This window comes from Anolis sagrei, chromosome 4 (genome assembly GCF_037176765.1).
Source record: "Anolis sagrei isolate rAnoSag1 chromosome 4, rAnoSag1.mat, whole genome shotgun sequence".
Taxonomy (NCBI): domain Eukaryota; kingdom Metazoa; phylum Chordata; class Lepidosauria; order Squamata; family Dactyloidae; genus Anolis; species Anolis sagrei.
In genome coordinates, this window is record NC_090024.1 from 196,472,850 (window position 1) to 196,492,257 (window position 19,408).

The 19,408-nt window shown below is 40.7% G+C and overlaps 1 protein-coding gene across 1 annotated transcript in view; it reads left to right on the forward strand.

The window, feature by feature from the left end:
• Positions 1-4,566: 4,566 nt before the first annotated feature.
• The window catches only part of LOC132773594 (complement receptor type 1), a 55,923-nt gene continuing 41,081 nt past the window's right edge, over positions 4,567-19,408 (forward strand). Inside the window, exons 1-6 of the mRNA XM_067468071.1 lie at positions 4,567-5,143; positions 10,414-10,605; positions 12,674-12,773; positions 13,103-13,188; positions 15,036-15,227; positions 17,472-17,654. Coding sequence (XP_067324172.1) covers positions 5,062-5,143; positions 10,414-10,605; positions 12,674-12,773; positions 13,103-13,188; positions 15,036-15,227; positions 17,472-17,654 — 835 coding nt within the window. The 5' untranslated portion in view covers positions 4,567-5,061. The remainder of the gene's footprint in view (positions 5,144-10,413; positions 10,606-12,673; positions 12,774-13,102; positions 13,189-15,035; positions 15,228-17,471; positions 17,655-19,408) is intronic.

Below are 19,408 nucleotides of genomic sequence, written 5' to 3' on the forward strand. Positions count from 1 at the left end.
AATCTCATCTTCTGCTCCAAAGCTGAACTGAAGTATAGTCTGGAGGTTTTTAAAGTAGGGTTGTCAAAGTCAAGATCAGAAGATGACTCCTCTACTTTTCATAGTTGGGAAGATGAGGGAATCTCAGCAATGCAGCCATGCTGAATTTCATCTGGTGACTATTAGCCTTCCCAACCTAGCTTTGTACAAGAGAGAAGAAAGGCAGAGACGGCAGGATTGGCCACAATGATCAGCAATTAATGTAACAGTTAACACATTTGGATTGATTGAAACATGCCAGATTTTGTCCCTGTTCTTTCCAGTTTTATATTGCTTAAAATAATCTGATTTAGGGAGCAGGTATAAAAACTCTTTGATTGCACCAAGAGGTGGCAGAATATATTCTGGGATACTGTATATAAGAAGCTAGCCATCCCCTGCCACACATTGCTGTGGTCCAGTCTGGTAATCTGGAAAATAAAGTAATGAGAAAGTGTTGGTTTCTAATATATGTAATTTGTTTATACTTGTGGGTAAACAGTATTTCTTGCTGTTTTCTTGTCATTGTTGATGTAGAGCAGGGGTCCTCAAACTAAAAACCTGGATGTGGGACCAGGCCTTTGGGTAAGCTGGCAGACGGACAAAGACAAGGATGACCAGAGCAGGAAAGGACAATGACAATGCTGGATGGATTATGAAATTATAAATCGGCGAGCATTGGCCACAGGATGATTTTATTACTGTTATTGTATTGATGTGATGTTTTAACTAGTGATAATTGTTGATGTTAAATTGTAAATTGTATATTGTACTTTGTGAATTGTTGGGCATCGAAATGTGCCTTTTTTGTAAGCCACCCTGAGTCCCCCCTAAGGGGTTGAGAAGGGCGGGGTAGAAGCACTCCAAATAAATAAATAAATAAATAAATAAGGCCCGGGGGCCAGATACAGCCCTCCAAGGTCATTTACCCGGCCCTCGCTCAGGGTCAACCTAAGTCTGAAACAGTTTGAAAGCATACAACAACAACAACAACAACCCTATCTCATCAGCCAAAAGCAGGCCCACATTTCCCATTGAAATACTAATGAGTTCATATTTGTTTAAATTATTCTTCATTTTAATTATTGTATTGTTTTAAAGTGTTTTTTTGCACTACAAATAAAATATGTACAGTGTGCATATCTTATTTCATTCATTCATTTTTCTTCAAATTATAATCCGGCCCTCCAACAGTTTGAGGGACTGTGACCTTATTATTATTATTAAACTTTATTTGTACCCCGCTAGCATCTCCCAAAGGGATTCGATGCGGCTTACAACAGGCCGGAGCCCAGCACAACACAATACAACAATACAACAATACAACAATACAATACATAGCAAATAAAACAGTTTAAGCAGAGAACAATGGCAATAAACAATACAACGGGACATATTAAAAAACTGAGCCGGCTGGAGTGGGGTACAGGGTTAAAAGTGCTGAAAAAAGTGACGGGGGGATATGAGATTAAAGTATAAGTGCGGTGTGCATTGGGAGTGGTCTTGACTCTACTAAAGTGCTTCTGGGCTTTGATAGTGGGGTTCCTAATCTGAGAAGGCACGTTGGAATAGCCAGGTTTTCAGTTTTTTTCTAAAAACCGCCAAGGTGGGGGCCTGTCTGAGATCTTTCGGGAGGGCATTCCAGAGGCGGGGGGCCACCACAGAGAAGGCCCTGTCCCGCGTCCCCACCAAACGCGCCTGTGAGGCGGGTGGGATCACGAGCAGGGCCTCTCCTGATGACCGGAGCGAGCGTGTGGGTTCGTAGACTGTGATGCGGTCTCAAAGGTAGGATGGTCCCAAACCGTTCAGGGCTTTGTAGGTAAGCACCTGCACCTTAAATTGGGCTCGGAAAATAAACGGCAGCCAGTGGAGCTCCTTGAACAGGAGGGTTGACCTCTCTCTGTAAGGGGCCCCCGTTAGCATCCTGGCTGCTGCCCGTTGGACCAGTTGGAATTTCCGAGCCGTTTTCAAGGGCAGCCCTACGTAGAGCGCATTGCAGTAGTCCAGTCTAGAGGTGACTAAGGCATGGACTACCCCGGCCAGATCAGCCTTCGTGAGGTACGGGCACAGCTGGCGCACAAGTCTCAGTTGTGCAAAAGCCCCCCCGGCCACTGCCGACGCCTGAGCCTCAAGCGTAAGCGATGAATCCAGGAGGACTCCCAAGCTAAGGACCTGTGGCTTCAGGGGGAGTGTAACCCCGTCCAACACAGGTTGCCACCCTATACCCCGGTCTGGTTTGCGATCAACCAGGAGGACCTCTGTCTTGTCGGGATTGATCTTCAGCTTGTTCGTCCTCATCCAGATGGACACAGCGGCCAGGCACTCGTCTAGCACCCGAGAGGCCTCCTTGGAATTAGGTGGAAAAGAGTAGTAGAGTTGTGCGTCATCTGCGTAGAGATGGCACCCAACTCCAAAACTCCGGACCTCTCCCAGCGGTTTCAAGCATGGGAGATAGAATAGAGCCTTGCGGGACCCCACAGGTCAAAGGCCAGGGGTCCGAGCAGGCATCTCCCAGCTTCACCATCTGGGTTCATCCCTCCAGGAAGGACCGGAGCCACGATAGAACCGTGCCCCCAAGGCCCATCCCCGAGAGCCGACCCAGAAGGATACCATGATCGATGGTATCGAAAGCCGCTGAGATGTCCAAGAGGACCAGCAGGGTTACACTCCCCCGGTCCAGTCCTCTACGGAGGTCATCCACCAAGGCGACCAAGGCTGTCTCGGTGCCATGACCAGGCCTGAAACCAGACTGTGCCCGATCCAGGTAATTGATGTCATCCAGGAAGCTCTGGAGCTGGAGGGCAACCACCCGCTCCAGCACCTTACCCAAAAAAGGGAGGTTGAAAATCGGTCTGTAATTGTTCAGCACTGTAGAGTCAAGGGATGACTTCTTCAGGAGTGGACGAACCACAGCCTGTTTCAAGCTGGATGGAAAAATCCCTTGCTCCAACGATGCATTGATGATCAACACAAACCAATCAACCAACCCCTCCTTGGCAGATTTAATAAGCCAGGATGGGCAAGGGTCAAGAGCCGAGGTGGTCGCCCTCACAGCCCCAAGAACCTCCCCCACGGTCTCAGGAAGAACCCTCTGTTTAAAAAGTTTGAGGACCCCTGATGTAGAGATTGTCTGGTTTGCCTACTCTGGAACATAAAGCATATAATTGTCCTTCTTTAGGGGTTCCTTTCAAATTTATGATACTGTATCTCTCATATATATAGTATATGTGCGTGTGTGTGAATCATATATATATATATCTATGGCTGGATGGCTCTTTGTCAGGAGGGCTTCAATTATACTTGCCCTGATGAAGGGAGTTGGACTGGATGGCCTTAAGGCAGCATTTCTCAAACTGGGGGTCGGGACCCCGGGGGGGAGGGGTCGTGAGGATGTCAGAAGGGTTGCCAAAGACCACCAGAAAACACAGTGTTTTCTGTTGGTCATGTGAGTTCTGTGTGGGAAGTTTAGCCCAATTCTATCGGTGGGGTTCAGAATGCCCTTTGATTGTAGGTGAACTATACATCCCAGTAACTACAACTCCCAAATGTCAAGGTCTGTTTCCCCCAAACTCCATCTGTGTTCATATTTGGGCATATGGAGTATTCGTGCCAAGTTTGGTCTAGATCCTTCATTGTTTGAGTTCACAGTGCTCTCTAGATGTAGGTGAACTACAACTCCAAAACTCAAGGTCAATGCCCACCAAACTCCTCTAGTGTTTTCTGTTGGTCATGGGAGTCCTGTGTGCCAAGTTTGATTCAATTCCATCATTGGTGGAGTTCAGAATGCTCTTTGATTGTAGGTGAACTATAAATCCCAGCAACTACAACTCCCAAATGACAAAATCAATTTTTTGAGTGATGGACACTCCTTGGGTTAGTAGGTGTCTTGTGGCCAAATTTGGCAGCAATTCGTCCAGCAGATTTTGAGTTATGATATCACTCAAAATGAACAGAGCAGATAGATAGATAGTAGGGCTGGGCGGTTTCATTTCGTTAATTCGTAATTCGTTAAAAATTCGGTTTTTTTTATAACGAAGCAATAATGAACCATTCTGGAGCAACTTAAAAACGGAACGAATTTTTAAATTCGTTTCGTAAATGCTTTGGATTCATTATGTATTTGTTTCGTTATCGGTTTGAGGTCGTTTCGTTATTATTTCCGCATGTCTGGGGCAAGTTTTATAGTTGTTTTTTGTTTAATTAGTGAAAAAAAATTATAATATCACACCAACAGTCAACAACAGAGGGAGAGGGAAGCTTCAGAAGTTCCCCCTGTCCCATTTGGAGGTTTTTTAGCGTATTGCGCGGTCGCATCCGCCATTAACGAATCGATTCGTTATTGTTTCGTATTTGTTTCGTTAATGTTTCGTAATTTTTTAACATTTATGAAATTTCGTAAATATCGAACTTTTTAAAAGAAATATTTCGGAATTCTTTTAAATATCGAAACGCAAAAACCCCCAAAAAACGAATTGATTTTTAGAAACAAATTTTTCCGTTGTTACCCAGGCCAGATAGATAGATAGATAGATAGATAGATAACAGAAACAAAGTCTAGGACTTCCTAGTCTTTTTTATCAGCCTGGATGCACTTTCGGGGCCCTTCTACACAGCCATATAACCCAGAATATCAAGGCAGAAAATCCCACAATATCTGCTCTAAATTGGGTTAGCTCGGTCCACACTGCCACATATTCCAGTTCAAAGCAGAAAATACGGGATTTTATTCAGCTGTGTGGAAGGAGCCTTAGTGTTTGATGTGGGATGCTAAATTTCAGAAATGGGACTCACATAGTGTTAAATCAATCTTACATGATATACTGAAAAATTTTGCTCTGAATTTAGAGTGAAGACGTGTTTGCAGTGATAGCACTCTCAGTGCTAGGTAGCATTTTATGTACTTCTCAGTCTAGTTCACATTGGTGTTCCTCTCTGAAAGCCCCAGTTTTAATTGTGGGTTCTTTGTTTTGTTTTTTTTTCCTTCCTCTTCTGTGATTATATATCTTTACTGAGTTCTGAAACTCATGCAGACTTAAGATCTGAATGAGAACTATGATTCCTGCCTACTCACTAAGCCTGTTGTGGGTTTTAACTACATTCTTTACTGTTACCCTTGAAGACCAAGGTAAGAATTTAGAATATGACGTTTTGCTTAGTTCTTTCCTTCCACCCTTCCACCTCTCTCCTTTCGTTGTTGTTTTTTTGTTTGTTTGTTTGTTTTTTTGCTTCCTTTGCCCTTTGTCTTCCTTACGCTTGCCAAAAGTGTCAGTGCAATGTACAACATATCCAGTGTGCTGTTGAACTGGCCAATGATATTCCTGGTATCTATTCTCTGAGTAACTTTCACGGGGAGAAAAATCCTTGGACAGAATCTGCAAAAACAATGGCAGAAGAGGGAATGGGAGTTAATTTCTTTTTTATTAGTTTCAGGTGGCCCAGGAATAATATTTGTGCACTAGTCTTCAGAACAATGTGTATCAATAGATATAATTGCATTTAGTATCTTGGGGATACAAGTTGTTATCAGGATATAAATCTCAATAAGCAGTGCTATGCTCTGAGAGAGGGCTCTTCCACACAGCTATATAACCCAGAATATTAAGGTAGAAAATCCCACAATATCTGCTTTAAACTGGGATATATGGCAGCATGGACTCAGGTAACCCAGTTCAAAGCAGATATTTTGGGTATGTATATATATATATATATGTATATATATATATATATATATATATATATATATATATATATATGGCTGTGTGGAAGGACTCGGAGACAGAAAAAGAAATGTACTTGGCAGGCACTGTGTATGGCAGTTAATTCAATTAGATCCTAAAGAGAAAGGGTTAGATGCAAGAATTACTTTACTTACTTAGGCGATTCCTCGTTGTCCGAGTAAGATTGTCCTCCAAGTACAGTGTCCTGGCAGTGGGTCCATAGGTGACTGTGGAGCCCTAATCTTGACCTGCATGTTCTCCCACAGTGAGGGCATTGGTTTCCAGGTGGAAGGTGGTCCCGGTTGGGGTTGGTTTGATGCGCCTTCCTCTTGGCACGTTTCTCCCTTTCGCCCTTCATTCATGCCTCTTCAAATTCTACAGCACTGCTGGTTACAGCTGACCTCCAGCTGGAGTGCTCAAGGGCCAGGGCTTCCCAGTTCTCAGTGCCCATGCCACAGTTTTTAAGGTTGGCTTTGAGCCCATCTTTAAATCTCTTTTCCTGCCCTCCAACATTTCGTTTTCCATTCTTGAGTTTGGACTAGACCAACTGCTTTGGGAGACGGTGATCGGGCATTCAAACAACGTGGCTGGTCCAGCGGAGTTGATGGCGGGGGACCATAGCTTCTATGCTAGTGGTCCTTGCTTCTTCCAGCACACTGACATTTGTTTGCCTGTCTTCCTGAGAGATTTGCCATATTTTTTCGGAGGCAATGCTGATGGAATCATTCCAGGAGTTGCATGTGACGTCTGTAGATAGTCCACATTTCGCAGACATATAGCAGGGTTGAGAGGACAATTGTTTTATAAACAAGCACCTTGGTATCCCTACGGATGTCCCGGTCCTCAAACACTCTCTGCTTCATTTAGAAAAATGCTGCACTCACAGAGCTCAGGTGGTGTTGTATTTCAGTGTCAATGGTGACTTTTGTGGAGAGGTGGCTGCCAAGGTAGTGGAAATGGTTAACATTTTCTAATGTTACACCATTAAGTTGTATTTCTGGCATTGCTCATTTAGAAGAAGACCTACAAACCACTCTAAACACCTTCATAGAAGCATATAAGAAGCTTGGCCTGTTAGTGAACATCGAGAAAACCAAAGTGCTCTTCCAGCAGTCACCAGCCAATCTGTCTGCAATGCCAGATGCAAGAATACAGTTTTGCTTGTTGAAGCAGTCTTAGGAACTGTGCTCTTTTTGCAGTTTTGTTAATTGGTATACCACAGTGATGTTGTTAGACCTTATGCAGCTTTTGTACTGTCGATATAGTTGCAGGCAACAGCCAATGTAAGAACTTTCTCCATTCAGAGATTTCTCAGATATTTGGGGCTGATTGTGTTTTTATTACCATGTCTGAATATGATGAAAAAACATGATTTCTTTTTGCTGATAATGTGTACCATTTATTACTTAAGAATACTATATATACTAATGTAAAAAGTTGTTGGTTTCATATATTCTCCAAACTTTTAATATTTCAAGTTGAAGCTGACATTCATATTCTGAAGTACTGTGATCTTTCTACAGATGATGTGTATATTTTTCACCTGTTTTTTGAGTGCTTATAAAGGGTAGCTCAGGGCCTAATAAGGAAAGAAAGTGTGAACAACCACAATTTACTTTCATCAAAATGTTAGATTTGCATGAGCATACAACAATAGCAAGAGGAAACCACCAGTGACGTTTCTGAAGGAAGTCTAGCAAAGTACTCAAATTCCCCAGTGGATTACAGGAAATACAGCAATCTAAAAAGTCCCATCTCATTGCTTATGCTACTCCTTTTAAAAAGGCTTCTCATTAATAAGTTTTCTTCATGTTTCTGTGTGAACTTATATTGAAAAGATAACTCCCTCCACTATGGGATGGTAAGCATTAGGTTCTCACATACTGAAATTACCTGTGGTGTTACCACTTTATTAGCAGTTAATCTTCTAGAACATTGACATTACTGTAAAGACAAATGAATTGTGTTCTGATAAATATATTGGGCAGAAATACATTTTATTATGTTGAGAAAAAAACATTGATTTCAAACAAGCCCAAAGATAGAGAGCCTTATACGTTTAAAATGATTCCATTATTTCTTAATATCACCAGCCCCATATGTCTACAATCTTAAGGTTTGCATTTTCAGGTAAAGCATAGCTTTTACCTGATCAAGGACATGGAGACTGACATAGAACAATAACATTTTTTTCACAATGATCCCTCTTTTTTATTTATTACTAGCTCGGGTACCCGGCATTGCTCAGGTTATTTGAAAAAAATCTTTTTTTATTTTACAAAATGCATAAGGTTGTGGGTAGAATACAACCCACATCAATCCAGGTTAACCCCCTGAAACTCCATCAGTAGTTAAAGTTTGTCATGTTTGGCAAATTTGTGCTAGATGCATCATTGATGGGGTTCAGTGTGCTCTCTGGCTGCAGGATGAACAACAGCTCCTACCATGGTAGGTCAGTCCCCCTTAATTCCCTCCAGTAGATTCAGTTGGTCATGGGGGCTCTGTGTGCCAAGTTTGGTCCAGATCCATCATCATGATGGTCACAGTGTCTCTGGATATCAGTGAACTACAACTCCCAGAAAGAAGGTCGGTTCCCCCAAACCCCTCCAGTATATTCAGTTGGTCATTGCGGTTCAGTGTGCCAAGTTTGATCCAGGTCCATAGTTGGATTCACAGTTTCTCTGGTTGTAGGCTAACTACAACTCCCATAAATCAAGGTCTATCTGTCCTGAACACCTCCAGTCAAATTTGGACATATCATACATGTGTGTATCATTTTTTGAGTTCACGATGCTCTCTGGATGTAGGTGAACTACAACTCCCACAAATCAAAGTGAATACCCCCCAAAGCCCTCCAGTATTTATTGTTGGTCATGGGGGTTCTGTGTGCCAACTTAGATCCAGGTCCATCTTAAGTGGGGTTTACCTGCATAGTGGGAGCTACAGCTATTTGTAGAAGTGGGAGCCTGTTTGTGTAAGTGGACACTCCGGCCACATACATACATGCAGGTTCTCACTTTTATTATGTGTATAGGTTTGAAAGCTGTGGCCTGCCAACAAGAGTAGACTTTGCAGAGCCAGACGGCAACTATAAGGACAATAATGTAATGTATGTAATATATATGTTGTTAAACAAATCTTACAAAAGATTTACATCTTTAAATCTGATAGGGTCACCATAAGCAAGAAATGACTTCAAGGCACAGAACACACACAATTGCTCGATTACTGAAAAGCCATAAACTTTCCCCATTAACATTCAGTTTCCAACCATCAATTCCTATAATTTTTTCCCATAAGCAGTTGGTTCTGAAACATCAATTGAAACAAAAGGAGTCCTTACCTGCTGCCAAAGGGATTTTCAATGGGGAAGCAGCCACCAAAAATGTCCCCTCCTGCATCCTCACCAGACAAGAATATGAAAGTTGTGGGATAAAAATAAAAACCTCAAAATTTGGACAAGGCACATAGCCCTTTAGAGAAACTGTCCTCTGACACTATGGGACTTTATTGCTTGTCACCCACAGTTTTGAGTTCTGTTGCTTCAATATATTGTTTTTAAGCATTTGAAGGTAAGCTGATAAGTCAAAAGATGCCCCTATCTGTATGCCTATAGGACAAACATATTTTTTTTTCTTGAAGTCACTACCATAGCTCAATTTTTCTTAAATGAATAAATTATGCTCCTGGTATGAAAAGATTTTGTCCTGCAGTTGCAGTCTACAAGTCCCAGCCTCAGGGCAGTGATGTGGCAAATGCTGAAAAGCCAAAAGTTCTGAACTGTCTTATCTTGGAGGAAGTAATCAATGGAATCCTTTTAAATTTTATTGGAGAGTTTCTGTCCTTCTGAAGTATATGGATTAGAACAGGTTTCCCAGATGCAGTCCAACTTTAGTCATATAGTCCCACCACACATTATCAAATGCTTTCTCCACATCTAAAAATAGTAATGCAACCTCTCTGCTTGGGTCTTGTTCAGTGTACTCTATTATATCTAATACTGTCCTCACATTTTGGCTCGGATGTCTGCCTGGGAGGAAGCCTGCTTGATCCTCATGTATTATTTTAGCTAAAATTTATTTCAACCTGTTTGCTAAAATTTCAACGAATAGCTTATAATTGTTATTGACTAATGAAATTAGTTTTTAGTTGTTCACTCACTCTGTGTCTCTGTCCTGTTTAGGTAAAAGAACTATCATTGCTTCCTCTCCAAATATGTTTTTTTTCCCCCAGTCTGTCCTTCCAGAATACACTTTGTATATATGCACAGCAATTCGCATTCTGCAGAGCCAATTTCACCAAGTGATATGGTTTATACAACAGTGTGCTAATGTGCAATCAAGGCTTTACTTTGGATCTTCCCCTGACTTTGCTTGTGTTGTATTATTGGGCTTAAAGTGTGCTGCAATGCACTTTCGTGGCATGCCTACTTTAGCTGCGGCATTTTAAATATAACTTGAAGCTGTATTAAATGGTCAGTGTAGATGACCATGGCTCCTTGAGATTATTCTGCTTTTAATAGAGATAGGAAGCAAGGAAGCATACTGGGATCCCTTGGAAGCTATGAACAACCCACAGGCAGTATGCTTCTATCCCTAAATTGGAAAAATAGAATTTGATTTAATTCATGCTATTCAAGTACTGACTTAACTTTTTCCTGTCTCATTTTTGTCACCAGGAGATAGCTGTAATCCCCCACCTAGGTTAGACTTTGCTGAACTCGCTGATGAATATTTAGAGAAGAATTCCTTTCCAATCGGCTCAACTGTGAAATACACCTGCCGTCCAGGTTACACTAGAAGTAAACTAAAGATCTCTCGAAAATGCCTTCAGAACAAGGAATGGTCAGAACTTGAGGAATTTTGCAGAAGTGAGTCTCTTAATATTCTTTTTTTAAAAATGGTGTTAAAGGGATAGAAATGAACACAAAAAGAGATACATTTATATTGAGACAAACATATTGAAATTAATGACATGCAATTCATTTCATAGAGTCCCTAAACTTCCCTATTGGTATTCTGATATTTACTAAAGATATAGTTTTTATAGTCTTCAGAATAGAATGGCTAAGTAGAATTCTAAAATATATTTTGTTTAATTTGAATTTTCCAAGTTTCTAATAAAACAAAATATTATTAATTAATAGAATGTGCTCATTTTAAAACTTTAACTTAAAGCTTGGAGGTCTTGACCAGAACTCCAAAGAAATGCATTAGCAAATCTGACCATCTTTCGTGCTACCCACAGGAGTCCTCAAACTTTTTAAAAGGAGGGCCAGGTCACAGTCCCTCAAACTGTTGGAGGGCCAGATTATGATTTGAAAAAAAACATGAATGAATTCCTATGCACACTGCACATATCTTATTTGTAGTGTAAAAAAACACCTAAAAACAATACAATAATTAAAATGAAAAACAATTTTAACAAATATAAACTTATTAATATTTAAATGGGAAGTGTGGGCCTGCTTTTGGCTGATGAGATAGGATTGTTGTTGTTGTGTGCTTTCAGGTAGTTTCGGACTTAGGTTGACCCTGAGCAAGGGCCGGGTAAATGACCTTGGAGGGCCATATCCGGCCCCTGGGCCTTAGTTTGAGGATCCCTGAACTAGGGTATCACAGTAATTTTATAGTTGCAACACTTTTTGTGACCTCATTACACCTGTCCTAGAATGTTTCCCCACCAGTCCAGCAGTAGATGGGCACACAGCCCATCACATGACACTGCTGAACTTCTGGCAGAGGCCCTGCCCACAACTGGAGTGGAAGTGTCCTTTGATGCTTCCCTCACAACACAGGAGCCTTCCCATGTTGTGCTGGTTCCAATGGAGCCAGCAAGGGTCTGCGCCGCTTCAGCAATGCTTCCCCCATGTGATGATGGAAGTGTCATTTTTCTGAAGCAGCACACGGGGTGACAGAGTCACCCCTCATCCCTGCTGTTTTGCCACGGAGGCATGGGCGCGAGTTCCCCGTGTGATACGATCATGGGTATCTTTATATAGGTTATACATTTTTGCTTGAGTTGCTCCTGTTGTATTTGAAACACTAATTCTATTCTCAGAGAAAGTGCAAGCAGCAAGTTTGGTGTATCCATGTCTGTTGGAAAGAACTAAATTTGATGTAAACGACATTAATATTTAATAAAATGAAATTTTAGATTGTCCCACAAAATAATCAGCTAATGAAAACTGTTCTGTCTTTCATGCCTATTTTATAGATCTACATTTGCAATTTAATAATCAATATTTTGTGCAATTTAACTAGTGTTCTGTACGGATAGCCCTTCCATACACTTAATGTTGCCAAAAGACTTGATCTCCAAAATAAAAAGGCAAACATTAATCATCTATTGTTAAATGGTTAGAGAATCTCACCACTTGAGCTACTGGTTTATAAATATCAACATTAAGAATGTGGGTTTGGTTTTTTTTGTTTTTTTTAAATATTGTCTCCATATATTAAGGTGTATGCCTAGCCCATCGTCAAATCCTGTGTATTTACCTCCTTTTAGGAATATTGTCTATGATCTTTGTACTGTTAAATATGAAAGACCAGCTCTTTCTGTCACATCTATGTATATGTTTTTAGAAAAGATAGGACTGTTGTAATTTTGTGTTATTTATGTTTATTGACATTGGAATTGTTACCATTATGGATATTGATGTATTTATGTGTCATGGGATGATATGTGAAGTTTTGTAAGCCACACCGAGTCCCTTTTTAAAATGATTATTATTAACTATATTATAATAGGGATACTGCGTAAAGTCTACCTTCTCTTAATGTTTTTTTTATGTGGGAAATCATGACATACAGTTTCCCCATTGTGAATTTCTTTCCTTTAAATAAAATGAATGAATAAGGAAACTGAACTGATATTGCACCTGAGTGTACCCTGATCTTAAATGGGAAAAATAGTTTTGTATTGTTTCCTGCTAGAAAAATCATGTGAACATCCCGGAGAACCAAAATATGGCAGGCTGCATGTATCAGGAGATTTCCTTTTGGGTGCCACTGTAAAGTATAGCTGTGATGAAGGGTAAGCATCAGATAATATAGATTTTTGTTTATTATGTTTCCTCATAAGATGATGAGACATTTCAGAAGTGTTCTTTTCACTGGGTAAGATTATGAACATTTTGTTCATTTGTGATGATTTCCTGCTTTAAAAAGAAAAAAAAAAGGCTTTCAATGTTTAGACATAAATTGTCTCACCAAAGATGAAGGTAAAATCTGAATATTCTTTACATCCTTATTGGACCAGACCCTCTTTTCTATTCAGGTAATTCTATGGATCTAACTCTAAATTCTTTCCATATATAGAGAGCAAAATGCATACAGTCATGATTTCTTTTCCCCCCAATTTAGATACAGGTTAATTGGCCATTCTTCCAGAAGATGCATAATTTTTGACAAAAAAGTAGAGTGGACACATGCCATTCCCTTTTGTGAGCGTAAGTAGGAAATACTTTGCTATTTGTTGATCTGAACACTATTCATGTAGGGTTGTGCCGCAGTATAATTTCTATTCTCCAAGAACATTGCAAAACTGTAAAAATGTAAAAATGAAGTAGGGTCTCTCTCTCTCTAAATAGAAACAGAGGAGTATTTTCGTTGTGTCATGAGAGACTTGAGAAACTGCAATTTGCTTTTGGTGTGAGAAAATTGGCGGTCTCCAAGAATGTTGCCCAGGGGGCGCCTGGATGTTTTACCATCCTATGAGAGGCTTCTCTCATGTCCCTGCATGAGAAGCTGGAGCTGACAGGAGCAAACTCAGCTCCCGGATCTGAACCGCCAACCTTTCGGTCAGCAGTCCTACCGGCACATTGTGCCACTGGAAAAAAACAACAATAGAAAACAGAGCAGGTATCAGGGGCAAATCATTGGATTAAAGTATGACTTTATGGACCTTATGATCTAAATGAGTACAATGTGCTGCTAACACCTTGATTGCAAGTCCCACTGATCGTAACAAAAGTGGCAAAAAAGTGCCATTTTGGAAAACAGCATTGCATCTTATCTGATATTGGAAGCTAAGCAGGGTGAACCGTAATTAGTACTTAGATGGAAGACCTCCTAAAAATGCCAGGTGCTATAGACTATTTCAAGAATGTAAATGGAAGATTTGAATAATGAATCAGGTTTCCACAGAGGTGGCCTCTACCAAATGCCAAATACAAGACCATCTGGTGCCGTACTGTGCTCAGTCTGCAAAAAGAAAAGAGGCCACAGTTAGAAAAAAAGAGAGTCAAATAAACTTAGGGCTGGCTTCCTCCAGTCAAGAACGTGTGCCTGTTATCATTCTAAAGGGAGCCAGCATTGTATAGGTGTTTGAATGTTGAACTCGAATATTGGAGGACCATAATTTAAATCCCTACTCAACTATGGGAACCCGGTAAGTGATCTTGGATAGTCAATTTCATGCAGCTTTAAACATGACTATTCTTACCCTTCCTCCCCCCCCCCCCTACTTTCCTCTTTTAAACAAAGCAGCCATGGCAAAGCTTCTCAGTATAAATCTTACCAAGATATCCCTATGAAATAATTGTCATATATTGTAGTTCATTTGAAGACACCTATCAACAAACTACAATTACATTCTAACAATTTGACTTTATATCTATATATCTTGTTCAGATCTCATAACTCTATATCTGAGGCCTTTTCTTTATTTTAAATAATGTGTGGACATTTGCTTCAAAATCCTCCTAAAGGCTCTTTAGGGAACGTGGAGAGCTATTGCACCATGCTTGAAGCTCCTCACCCCACTGGGTAAAAACTCATCAGTGACCTTGAGCCCAAGCTCCCCAGCCTTAAAATTCAGTCTACACAATTGATTATGTTATTTTTTTTTTAAAAAAAAAACCCCTTTTAACAGTCTACAGCAGTTCCCAACAGTCCTTCCCTCTTGACCAAAATTTAAAAAAATATTTTTTGCCAGATGATGCTTATAAAGCAAACTACCCCTTACAAATGTACCATATTATTCTGATTTTCCTGATATGTAGGATCTGGCGGAAGAACATAACATATGCAGGCTATTTGATCTGTTGTAGTGCTGTGTTTGTCTATGAAAGATTATGAAAGAACTAGATATCTAAAGAGCATGTATAGGTCTTGTTTCATTTTTCATTATTGCTTATATGTTGCGTTAATGTATCATATGTACACTTATGAAACTTCAACAGTCAGTTGGCTTTAACTACTGGATTTGGACACTGCAGTTTCCCAACGAATATCTCAGTTGAAAGCAGATAAAAATGCTCAAATATTTTAGAAACTTCTGCCTCTTTCTTTCTAGGTATTCCATGCTTCCCTCCACCAGAGGTTCCTTATAGCAAGCGTAGTGGTGGATACATGGATAATTTTTTTGTTGGGTCAGTTGTGACTTACACCTGTGACAAAGGCTACCCCCTTGTTGGAAATGCCTCTATCTATTGTATTACTGAAGATGGGTTAAATGGAGTTTGGAGTGGCCGTGCTTATTGTGGAGGTATGGTTTTCATGTGTCCTTCTCATTTCATCTATGATTTATGTACAAAAGACTAAGTTGTGTTAATTGTTCAACTGATAGTTGCAACAAAGAGGCTTTTGCTTCCTCTCATTTTTCAAAAACACACCTTCTTTTTTAGAGACTCGCTGTCCACCTCCTCATGTAGAGAATGGAAGGATAGTCACTGGCAAATCTAACATCTATACCTATAGCCAAAGAGTTACAATTGACTGCAATGTTGGTCACAGGACATCTGGCTCAAGAGAAATTCATTGCCAAGTGGATGGCACATGGGATCCAGCTATACCTACTTGTAAACAGGGCAAGTATGCATATAAAGACAACATATTGTGAGAACAACACACAAAGCTACTTCCCTGTATGGCAGTGCCCTTTGCCACTAACTGTAAGGTAGTAATATTGCTAGCAAGGCACTATCTTCTGAAATATACATCATGCACCAAGGGATATGTGTAACTCTGCAAATCAGGTTTACAATAGCTGATCCTATTATACCAAGAGCAGTTTACATTTTTAGGTAACCATGTTAACTAGGATACAATTTAGGCTATTGGAAAACTCTCTTAACCACATCAAGTAATAATAATAATAAAATAATAAAACTTTATTTATACCCCACCACCTTCTCCCCGAGGGACTCGGTACAGCTTACATGAGGCCAAGCCCACAGCACATCAATAACAAAAACAATAACAAAAACAATCAATACAATACAATTAATATAAATCACATAAACAATAAACAATAAACAGTAACACACAAGCATCTAAAAACCAATGGCTGGACCAAATGTAATAGTTTAAAATTTAAAAATAGCGCTGGGCATGAACAAGGTAGGATATAACTGGTATAGGGTTTTCAAAGAGAGATGAGGGAATGCAGTCCATCCTAAATCAATGGTAAAGTGCATTTTGAGGGCATATTGCTGAGAGTTTTCCTTATTCTGGGAAGGCACACTGGAACAACCACATTTTCAGGCTCCTCCTAAAGACTGCCAGAGTTGGGGCATGTCTGATGTCCTTGGGAAGTGAGCTCCAGAGTCAAGGGGCCACCACTTGCTAATTCCAAGCTTTCATGGCAATAACACACAGAAATAGTATGCATTTTACTGAGTTCGGTTAGAAGTGGTATGGATATCTTAAGCACTACTTTTCTAGCATAGCTCCAGCAATGAAGGGAGTGGAGATAAAATACTGCTAATATATCGATAGTAATATCTTGGTTTTCAGAGGGGTTGACCTGTTAGTTCATTGCAAACATATAAAAAAGGTATCTTTGGCACCTTAAGAGGACTATAAATAAGGAAAATAAGGACTGGTAAACTATTGCACTACCCTGTGGTGGGAGTGTATGCTCCCGTGAGGTATGAAGCTATGCTGATGGCAGCAGTGATGCCAGAAGGGTCTCCCATATCAGATAGGCTTTTACTGAGGAGCCAAACTAATGTGCCAAACATCTACTGGGCAGAAGCAGTAATGGCAGGTGACACTGGCACAAGATGCCTCAGAGAATATCAGTGGCACCATAACCAACATTTTTAATACTACAATGTTATACTACTCCTAAAGCCTTTTACCATGAAATCCATTCATTAGAAAGTTGCAAAATGAAACAAGAGATAATGTCAGGAGATGAGATTCCCAAATCAGCTGGCACTAAGTAGACTACTGGGAAACAGCACTGGACAACTACAACTCGTACTGTGACTCAACTGGACCCAAGCTGTAAAAACATTCAGCTGCTGCCATGAGGTAAAAGATAAGTTTGAAGATGCATAACATTTATTTTTGGAATAATTGATATTAGAAGCAAGAATCAAAGGAAACTAGACATAACAAAACTGGTCAGCTTCTAGTGGCTACCTTTGCTGGATTCCACAACTTCAACTAGAATCAGGGATCTATGCCAAGTTTTTAAACTTTGTGTTCTTAAATACATGTTAACTGTACTCACAACTCACTTCTGACACTATAAATAATATGAGGTATGCCTCTTTCATTTAGCCCCCTAATACCCTTAAAACCTGTTTTAGAGGACTCTAAAACCCTTTGAGACAAGAATGCTGCAGCAAAAGGAAGAGAAAAAGAAAGTTTCAAGTTTGCTGGCAATGGACACCAAAGGAGCTGGTTGGATCTTGGCCTGTGTTTTCAGTGCTTTGTGAGATGCTTTTAAAGCTTATTTTCATCTATTTTGCCATCATAACCCTCTCTCTTCTACTTTCAGTGGTGCAGTGCCAGCCACCCCCAAATATCCAAAATGGATTTCACAGCAAGCAGGAAGGTGAAGTGTTTCCCCCTGAAATGTCTGTGACTTATACATGCCATCCAGGCTACATACTTTTTGGACAAGAAACTATTTATTGCACAGCATCAGGCACATGGTCTTCCCCTGCCCCTCACTGCAAAGGTACATTTCTTGACCAAATAGATATCACATAATTAGACTGAAGGTATTTTTATATATGTAATATTTTAAATAATGGTGTGCATGAAACATAGAATCATAGAATCATAGAATCATAGAATCAAAGAGTTGGAAGAGACCTCATGGGCCATCCAGTCCAACCCCCTGCCAAGAAGCAGGAATATTGCATTCAAATCACCCCTGACAGATGGCCATCCAGCCTCTGTTTAAAAGCTTCCAAAGAAGGAGCCTCCACCACACTCCGGGGCAGAGAGTTCCACTGTTGAACTGCTCTCACAGTCAGGAAGTTCTTCCTAATGTTCAGATGGAATCTCCTCTCTTGTAGTTTGAAGCCATTGTTCCGTGTCCTAGTCTCCAAGGAAGCAGAAAACAAGCTAGCTCCCTCCTCCCTGTGGCTTCCTCTCACATATTTATACATGGCTATCAAAAAGAGAGTCTTCCTCTCACATATTTATACATGGCTATCTCCTCTCAGCCTTCTCTTCTTCAGGCTAAACATGCCCAGTTCCCTAAGCCGCTCCTCATAGGGCTTGTTCTCCAGACCCTTGATCATTTTAGTCGCCCTCCTCTGGACACTTTCCAGCTTGTCAATATCTCTCTTGAATTGTGGTGCCCAGAATTGGACACAATATTCCAGATGTGGTCTAACCAAAGCAGAATAGAGGGGTAGCATTACTTCCTTAGATCTAGACACTATGCTCCTATTGATGCAGGCCAAAATCCCATTGGCTTTTTTTGCCGCCACATCACATTGTTGGCTCATGTTTAACTTGTTGTCCACGAGGACTCCAAGATCTTTTTCACACGTACTGCTCTCGAGCCAGGCGTCCCCCATTCTGTATCTTTGCATCTCATTTTTTTCTGCCAAAGTGGAGTATCTTGCATTTGTCACTGTTCAACTTCATTTTGTTAGTTTTGGCCCATCTCTCTAATCTGTCAAGATCGTTTTGAATTCTGCTCCTGTCCTCTGGACTATTGGCTATCCCTCCCAATTTGGTGTCGTCTGCAAACTTGATGATCATGCCTTCTAGCCCTTCATCTAAGTCATTAATAAAGATGTTGAACAGGACCGGGCCCAGGACGAAACCCTGCGGCACTCCGCTCGTCACTTCTTTCCAAGATGAAGAGGAAGCATTAGTGAGCACCCTCTGTGTTCGTCCACTTAACCAATTACAGATCCACCTCACCGTAGTTTTGCCTAGCCCACATTGGACTAGTTTCCTTGCCAGAAGGTCATGGGGGACCTTGTCGAAGGCCTTACTGAAATCCAGGTACGCTACATCCACGGCATTCCCCGCATCTACCCAGCTTGTAGCTCTATCGAAGAAAGAGATCAGATTAGTCTGGCATGACTTGTTTTTGATAAATCCATGTTGACTATTAGCGATGACTGCATTTGTTTCTAAGTGTTTGCAGACCACTTCCTTAATCTTTTCCAGAATCTTGCCCGGTATCGACGTGAGGCTGACCGGACGGTAGTTGTTTGGGTCGTCCTTTTTTCCCTTCTTGAAGATTGGGACCACATTGGCCCTCCTCCAATCTGCTGGAACTTCTCCCGTTCTCCAAGAACTCTCAAAGATGGTTGCCAATGGTTCCGAAATGACTTCCGCTAGTTCCTTCAATACTCTTGGGTGTAGTTGATCTGGTCCTGGGGACTTGAACTCATTAAGAGCGGCCAGGTATTCCTGGACGACTTCTTTCCCAATTTGGGGTTGGATGTCCTCAAATCCCTCATC